General features: G+C 31.1%; 3 protein-coding genes across 3 annotated transcripts; 2 read left to right on the top strand and 1 right to left on the bottom strand.

The window, feature by feature from the left end:
* The first annotated feature begins 3,453 nt into the window (after positions 1–3,453).
* LOC126770148 (uncharacterized) lies at positions 3,454–4,352 on the top strand. The gene is made up of 2 exons (XM_050489336.1): positions 3,454–3,591; positions 3,689–4,352. Exons 1-2 carry the CDS (start codon positions 3,578–3,580, stop codon positions 4,227–4,229), a joined length of 555 nt encoding a protein of 184 aa, XP_050345293.1. The 5' UTR covers positions 3,454–3,577; the 3' UTR covers positions 4,230–4,352.
* A 273-nt stretch (positions 4,353–4,625) lies between these two features.
* LOC126770147 (neuferricin) lies at positions 4,626–6,184 on the bottom strand. Its single transcript, XM_050489335.1, has 4 exons — positions 5,818–6,184; positions 5,572–5,715; positions 5,274–5,460; positions 4,626–4,907 (listed from the first exon to the last, which is right to left on the bottom strand). Exons 1-4 carry the CDS (start codon positions 6,098–6,100, stop codon positions 4,742–4,744), a joined length of 780 nt encoding a protein of 259 aa, XP_050345292.1. The 5' UTR covers positions 6,101–6,184; the 3' UTR covers positions 4,626–4,741.
* Positions 6,185–7,169: 985 nt separating this feature from the next.
* LOC126770146 (3-oxoacyl-[acyl-carrier-protein] synthase, mitochondrial) lies at positions 7,170–8,655 on the top strand. The gene has a single exon (XM_050489333.1). The coding sequence runs from the start codon at positions 7,352–7,354 to the stop codon at positions 8,639–8,641; it is 1,290 nt and encodes a 429-aa protein (XP_050345290.1). The 5' UTR covers positions 7,170–7,351; the 3' UTR covers positions 8,642–8,655.
* Positions 8,656–8,700: the final 45 nt, after the last annotated feature.

Here is an 8,700-nt window from a genome sequence, read left to right as displayed (position 1 = left end):
ATTCCCATAAAATATTACAAATTACAATTCCAGTAAACTGTTTCAGTTACGAGTGTAAATATTTGTGCATTTTATGTTTCAAATGATGATTCTTATATAAAACAAATAATAACATTTCTGCGGCGATTTGGACATGTAACGGGAATTATATGAATATTGTAAATTGGCAAAGTGATAATCATTTAATTAATTCCTTCTGTAATTTTCTAAATTTTACTGAATTTAAGCAATACAATTCAATTCCTAATTGTAATAGCAGGTTCCTTGACTTAATAATAGGCAACTCTGATTGTATAGTCAATCGATGTCTCTTTCCTTTGGTAGTAGAAGACGACCATCACCCTGCATTGCAGATTCAGGTCACCACAGACACATCTCATCTCCCTTTACAATCATCGCAACGTACAATACGTTTGTTTCGTCATGCTAACTACGATGCTATCAATGACGCTTTGGCTCAAGTGAATTGGTATGATACACTTCATGAATGTGAAATTTCTCATGCAGTTGATACATTCTATAATGTCATCAATTCGATAATTTCTAATCATGTCGGTGTCAAAGTTATTAAGTATGTCGAAAACTACCCGTGTTGGTACTCGAGGGCCTTGATAAAAATCATTTCAGAAAAATTGAAATATCATCGAAAATGGAAGATATATAAAAGGTTAACTGACTACGACTCATTTAGTATACTAAGAGACCGCCAAAAATTAGAGCAAATCAGATGTTATGATTATTATATTTATAAAGCTGAGTTAAAAATACGCAGTAATAGTAAATATTTTTGGTCATTTGTAAAAAAATCTAAGAAATCATCTTTTGGTCTACCTAATAATCTATTTTTAAAGAATCGTACTGCTTGTGGGGGGAGAGATGTATGCTCACTTTTTAATGATTATTTTCAATCCGTTTATGAAAAGCCAGCCGCCTCTCCAACACTTAAATTTTCTTCTGGTAGCAATAGTAATTTGGATATTGGACATATAGAACTGTCTGTAGCCACCGTTGAAAAGTACCTGCAAAGGTTGGATCTTAATAAGGGATATGGCCCTGATGAAATCCCACCTATATTTCTAAAACTTTGTTACAGATCACTTGCTTATCCAATTTTTATTCTGTTTAAAAAATCACTACGTAGCGGTGAAATTCCGGAAATTTGGAAGAGATCATTCGTTATTCCCATCTATAAATCTGGAGATAAACATAACGTTCAGAACTATAGGCCAATATCCAAATTGTGCACAATTGTAAAATTATTTGAGAAAATTATCTATGACAGCATCTTTCCCTTCGTGAGGGGTACATTGATTAATGAACAACATGGTTTTGTGAATAGAAGATCTACTGAGACAAATGTTTGTGAGTTGACACATCATGTTGCCATGGCTATGGATAGGGGCTATCAGGTTGTCGTTGTGTATACTGACTACTCTAAGGCTTTTGACAAAATATCTCATACAATCTTATTGCATAAACTAGAGCAAGTTGGTATACATGGCGACCTGCTTCGTTGGTTGTCCTCATACCTTCGCAACAGAAGTCAAGCGGTGACGATCAAGGGCTTCTGTTCTTCTTTTGTTCCAGTTTCTTCTGGTGTACCTCAGGGCTCTCACCTCGGTCCGTTATTGTTTAATATTTTTGTAAATGATATTCATAAAATTTTTGATCATACATCTATACCGTTGTATGCTGATGATATGATAATCTTTAAAGTATCATTTTGCAAAAGGCTACAATCCGAAGGATTCGAAGGATCCGAGGAAGGAAGGATCTATATAAGTTGTGTAACTATTGTAACGAAAACTCACTGAACTTAAATATTAAGAAATTTTGCATTATTTCTTTTACACAAAAGTCAAATCCAATAACTTTTAATTATATACTGAATAATGGCAATATTACCCGAGTAATTGAGGTGAGAGACTTGGGGATATACCTAGACAGCAAATTAACATTTAAATTCCATATAGATTATATAGTTGCCAAGGCATTTCGAATGCTTGGCTTTATACTCAGGGTTAGTAAGGATTTTAAAAATGACACAACCTTTGTCCTTTTATATAATTGCTTTGTCCGTTCATTGCTGGAATATGGTTCTGTAGTCTGGAATCCACAACATAAAACTTATATTGATACAATAGAAAAAATTCAACATAAATTTGTTAAATATCTTAATTCTAAATGTTTCACTCTAAATCGTAATCCACCTAAAATGATTTCCTTACTGGATCGTCGTACAATGCGAGATCAAAGTTTTTTATTTAAAATAATTCATAACTTGAATGATAGTCCATAAGCAAAATTCATTTTAGATGTAATTTAAGCAAAATTCACTTTAGATGTAAAAAAGTGAACACACGCAATAGTGCTTTATTCCACTTACCCTCCACTCGAACCAATTATGCTCAAAATGAATTTATATGTTGCTCTTGTAAGAGCTACAATAGGAAGTTTATTGCCTTGGACATGTTTTCTTGTACGCTCAATACATTTAAAAAAAGAGTTTGTGTGCATTTAACTTAGTCAATGTTTTTATTTTATCTATTTAATTTTTATTATATAATATTGTTTTGCTGTTGTTAACTGTTTGAATCTTAATAATTATTATTTGTAATTTACAAAATTGCTTGTTTACTGTCATACATGAATTAGTTTTGAGTGGAAACTTGATTGGTGTGTGATCGAGTTAATTTGTTGTGTAGTATATGTGGCGTGTACTGTTTGTTTCCCAGATATAATAAAAAAAATAAAAAAATAAAATAAAAATTCTTAACTTATTTACTATTTTTGTGTAATCTATTTTTATGATAACTCTTAAATCAAATCAAAATCAAAGTATTTTCTATTCAAATAGACTTTTACAAGAACTTTTGACACTCATGATTTACGAGAAAAGTGTAATAAAAACCTTGAATATTTTTAGCAGACGTGGGATCAGTGCGGATTATTAATTTTTTCTGATATTTAATTTGTGGTATACGGCACATTTGTACCTACCAAGCTTAAGCTTAATGCGAATGGTCAATGATCATATCACAAAATTTCTAAACATTCTCTTAGGGCTCACGATCAGACCAAAAAAATAGATAAGCGAAGCGCGTAGAGCCAAATTAAGTGATAGGTTTATTGCGCACGCTTGATGCGATAAGTTAAACATTATATTTGTTCCCTAAATGATTGCTATACAATACTCGAGTTTTTTTGTTATATGTTAGTCAATAAAGGATTAGATCTGCTCCCGAATAACTTACCGATAACTAAATTCATAGCATTTACTAGTATTTACTTTTTAATTATTTAAATTAATGTATATATTAATTGTTACTATCAGGGCTTAACATATTTTAAGCCCTACGCCCTCAGTTTCGTCCGTCTTATTCTTTGGTCTCACAGCTGATAAACTAGCTTATTTTATTCTGTTGGCGGTACATAGCTAGAATACGTCAAACAAAGTTTAATGTGTCATTGTCAAATTAAACGAGAAAACGGCCTCAAATCCTAACTTTTCAAACTGTTTCGTACATTATATTAACATTCTATAGAGTAAAATGAAATTACGATTTTAATAATAAAGATGGAAGCATCCGGGTGCGTATAATCTTAAAAAGTAAAACCCTCGCTGTTTTACATGTATAGTTAAAATTTGTATTATATTATTTCTCATTTTTGTAACATATTCTTGCAGATTAGTATCGGAATTACCAACAAAAATGGCACATTTAGATATTATGGAAATAGGCGAAAACAATGACTCTAATGTTGTACCTGAAACAACGCATTCCCGAGTGTTAAGAAAAAGAAAACCCTTTGCCCCAGAACCGAGTAAATCGTCTAATCGCAGAGTCAGTATGAAGCCTCGCAAACATAATATAACAGAAAACGCAAATTCTAAACAAATAGAAGCATTATATCTCAATAAAAAAATTAAGTCTCTGACTCAAACACTAGAAACCATTTATGAAGAACCAAAACCTAGCACTACAGAATCGGAGACATACATTGGAGGACGAAAAATAAAAAGACTATTGACATTCCAAATAGGTAGCCAATATACAAAAGAAAAAATTAAAAAACGTAGAGCAAAAATCAAAAAGCTTCTTGGAAATAAAACATTTGTCAATAGAAAAAAGATACCAATGAATGTGTTTCTTAAAACAATTGAGTGTTTGGAGTTAGATGAAGTCATTCATTCTGAAACTAAGACTATTGATAATGTCGCAGTATAATGTTAGTAGATGACATACCTACGGTATTTTTATCAATGTGTATTGTAAAATCAGTTATTGATCAATTAAGTTATATTACCACTGTGACTAAAGTTGTGAATAAAGTTTTGTTTAATTTGTGTATATATATATTTTTTAATTTTTATTGCACCAATCGAACAACGAAAATAAAAAAAGTCTATAATAACATAGGCTTTGAATAATTTTAAATTAAGGCAGTATAAGTTGCTTCAAATTACTACTTTTCATTAATATATTATGTTTAAAAAAATTGAAAGCAAGCTTTTAAAAATAATATTTTATATAACATATAAAAAAATACTTTATTTTGGAATGAGATTCGGTTATCAAAATCACATAAAAAACTTAACTAATAAAATTATTTAAATACAAAAGGCAGGCTCGACAAACATCTTTATGAAAACTATAAAATAGGTATAAAAAAAAAATCACATTTCATTTGAATAAAATAATAAGGTATAAATAACAATATAGTTACAGTTGAAAAACATTCATTCTTTAAATGAGCAATGTGTAGATTTACTGGGGCATCCCTCATACGCTTTAAGCATACTTGAATAGTTTTTTTCAAGATTCACACAAACACAACGAGGCTTCTCTTCACCTGGGGTAAAAAGCTGGCGAGGGACACCTGCCCAACCTCGTTCTATACCACCACTGAAAGAATAAAAATAATTTGTCTAAGATGTATATTTTTCCCTTGCTATAAATAATCATACTATCTTACAAGTTTCAATTTTTTAAATAATATATATATATTTTTATAGTTAGGACTAAAGATACCAATCTATCAATTCAAAAATTCCAAGCCAAAAAAAAAGGATTGGGTAGCAAATAGAAAGGATGGAGGAGAAAGCAATGGATGCTGAACTATTTTGGTTTTACCTATTTATATATAGATTTTTGAAGTATCACAAATGATTTAAATTCAATTTTCAAATATGAGGGATTCTTTTCACTGACTTTTTGAAAAAAATACATATATTTTAATTATTTAAATAAAAAAAAATCATTTAAAGCTACCTTGTTCTAGTACACCATACCCGTGTCCCCTCTTCTTCACTCCAAGAGATATTACATGGTGGATACAATTTATCTTGTTTTTGAGCCTGTTCCTTTTCTTTTTCACAAAGCTTTATTTTTTGTTTAAATTCACTCATATATGAAGTTTCTAAACCATTTTCATCATAATATCTACCAGCTAATAAACCTACAAATATTATTTATAGACTTAGATAATAATTAACTTAAAAAGGTAATATAATAAATATGTCAATATTCACATTTTTATTGTGCATTTTATATAAAAGAGATATCATACCAATAAAATTATATTTTTCTCTATATGTCTTTCTCCAGTGTAATATTGCAGATAAATCATTACAAGATAATTCTAAGACATGATCTTTATTATAAGATTCATCTGTAAAATCACCGGTCACCAGAGCTCTTGTTCCATCTTTGCCTAGAAAAAAAAATATTTAATACATTTTAAAATTTTCAACTAAGCCTTTTACTCTTTAAAAAAAGCCAAGTTCTCACAACTCACAGTAAACTTATTACTTACCTATAAAATAATGATATGCTGATCCTTTTGCATAATATTTCTTGCCTTCAGTGACATCAAAGATGTTTCCAATGACGGACAAATAAAGCTTATCTACATGTATTCCGTCATATTTAGCTAATTCAGCATTAGACAAGACCAATGGCCCATTTGTTTGTTTTAACCGAGATTCAGTATTTAAAGTATAATTAATTGAAACATACTTTCTGAGAATTATTGCTACTATTGCGATCGTAACAGTGACTATAATATATTTTAAATTTGATTTAGAGATTATAAACATAATTATTGTCAAAACTATTCTCGTATTCCTGTTCCAAAACGTAAACAAATACAAAACATTACTCGCAGTCGTAACTGCCGTGAGTCATTGATAAAAACAATGAATATGACATACGTTGACATTGACAATTAATTGACAAATAATGTAGTACCTAGTGAAAACAGAATATTTAGTGTTGACAATTTCAACAGCACTGCGCACTGTCCAGCTATTACGGAACATTGAATGCAAAGAGTTTCAAATCTAACACTATTGCAACTTGTCATAGTTTTGCGATTATCTATCACCTTTTTTGCAATCATAAGTTGATAGTAGCAATTACACCTGCCAGCAACAATGGATGTAACGATATATCAGTTGACCGACAATGTCAATAATATCGGTAAACTTATCAAATTAATTTTCATCAGCGATCAGTTACATTTTTTTATATGTACAGATTTAATTAAATTTTTTGTAAGAAATAAAATTATAATAATTATTGATATGTTTTTATATTATTTATATGTTGTAATAAATTAATTCATTTAAGTATAATGTTGTTCTAATTATCTCTTGTAGTATTACATAGTTTCTACTTATCATTAAACGCTTCAAAATTTGAAACCGATCTCATGTGTCATCTCTTTTATACATGACACTAGCAGAATATTTTGCGCTCAACTAGTGTAGATACATGCTGTAAGAACTAGATCTCAACACGAAATCCGTAATGCTCGTAAAAATAATTTAGTTTATCAGTTTCCCGCCATAAAGAGTATCTGTCAATGTTCTTGTTACCAGATTTAATATAAAGATTATTATTGATTAATATAAAAATGACAGATACTCTCCAGTAATATTTAATAATAATTCGTATCACATCTAATATTATATATTACAATCTGACTTAGTCTTACAATGCAATGCATATATATATATGAATAGAATATTTTTTACATATTGTTTCATTTTATTCCATTCTTGGATTCTGTTCCTGTTTTTATTGGTGCCATACCTTCGTTTTGACAATGACAACTGGCAATTCCTTGTTTATTTATAAAGTGGTTGAATCGTAGACAGAGGAACTTTTCTGTCCACGGGTTGAATAGTCTTTGCTCTTCTGTAATTAATTGGTGTTTATTATATTTCTTATATAAAAGTTTTACTTATTAAATATTGATAAAATTATTTAAATTCAAATAAAGATAATTAATTTTCCCGAAACTTACAGATAATAATGATTTTAGCCTCTTTATTTAATTAAGTAAAATGAAGTTTTTAATGCACTTACGCAAATACACACAGTTTCCTCCCAGACGAAGAGTTGTTGTCACAGGTGTTGGAATAGTATCACCTTTGGGAACGGGGTCTGAACTAGCTTGGAATAATCTATTAAAAGGAAACTGTGGTATAATATCTCTTAAAGATGAGGAATACTCCAAACTACCTAGCAGAGTTGCGGCTATAATACCAATTGACACGGATAAGGAAATAGCAAAGGCAATGTCTAAATCCAATTTGAAATTGATGGCTCCAGCCACTTGTATAGCTCTTGTTGCTACTGCCGAAGCTCTTACAGATGCGAATTGGATTCCGAAATCTGATGCAGACAAAGAGGTAACAGGAGTAGCACTTGGCATGGGAATGATTGATCTAAAAGATGTATGTGAAACAAATAATGCTTTGAAATTAGGTTACAATAAAGTTAGCCCATTTTTTGTACCTAGAATATTGCCAAACATGGCAGCTGGCCATATAAGTATAAAGTATGGCTTTCGAGGACCCAATCATGCAGTGTCTACCGCCTGTGCCACTGGAGCACATTCGATAGGTGATGCATTTAGGTTCATAAGAAATGGTGATGCAGATGTTATGGTCTGTGGAGGTGCAGAATCTTGTATAAGCCCTTTAGCTATTGCTGGATTTTGTCGTTTAAGAGCTTTGAGCACCTCATTCAATGATACACCTGAAAAGGCTTCTAGACCATTCGATAAACTTAGAGATGGTTTTGTAATGGGTGAAGGAGCTGCTGTTGTGGTATTAGAGGAGTATGAACATGCCTTGAGGAGGAATGCTAAGATGTACGCGGAAATATTAGGTTATGGTCTATCTGGAGATGCTTCTCACATTACATCTCCAAGAGAAGACGGCAGCGGTGCAATATTATCAATGAGTAGAGCTTTGCGTGACAGTAACATAAAAAATGAAGAGATATCATATATTAATGCACACGCCACATCTACACCTGTCGGAGATAGTATTGAATCCACAGCCATCAAAACACTATTCAAGGAAACTGTTGAAAACTTAATGGTGTCTTCCACAAAAGGGGCCCATGGCCATTTATTAGGTGCTGCTGGAAACTTGGAAGCAATTTGGACTATCTTGGCATGCTACCATGGAATTGTGCCACCTACAATCAATCTAGATGAACCTATAGATGATTTAAACTATGTAGCAAATGTTCCACAGAAATGGAATAAGGAACGACGGATAGCTTTAAAAAACTCATTTGGATTTGGAGGCACAAATGCAAGTCTCTGTATATCAAGTATTTGAATAACATACCTATCTGAGGTATAATGGTTTAAAGGATTCCATGAACAAATAAAAGCATG

This window comes from Nymphalis io, chromosome 8 (assembly GCF_905147045.1).
Source record: "Nymphalis io chromosome 8, ilAglIoxx1.1, whole genome shotgun sequence".
Taxonomy (NCBI): Eukaryota; Metazoa; Arthropoda; class Insecta; order Lepidoptera; family Nymphalidae; genus Nymphalis; species Nymphalis io.
The sequence above is the reverse complement of the archived record's forward strand: the minus strand, read 5'-3'. Positions and strand labels throughout refer to the sequence as shown.

Coding starts and splice junctions, on each gene's coding strand:
- LOC126770147 (XM_050489335.1), bottom strand. CDS start 6,100: ATGTTTATAATCTCTAAATCAAATTTAAAATATATTATAGTCACTGTT. Junction 5,461..5,571: donor AGAAAAATATAATTTTATTG/GTATGATATCTC, acceptor TAATATTTGTAG/GTTTATTAGCTGGTAGATAT. Junction 4,908..5,273: donor GTATGGTGTACTAGAACAAG/GTAGCTTTAAAT, acceptor TTATTCTTTCAG/TGGTGGTATAGAACGAGGTT.
- LOC126770146 (XM_050489333.1), top strand. CDS start 7,352: ATGAAGTTTTTAATGCACTTACGCAAATACACACAGTTTCCTCCCAGA.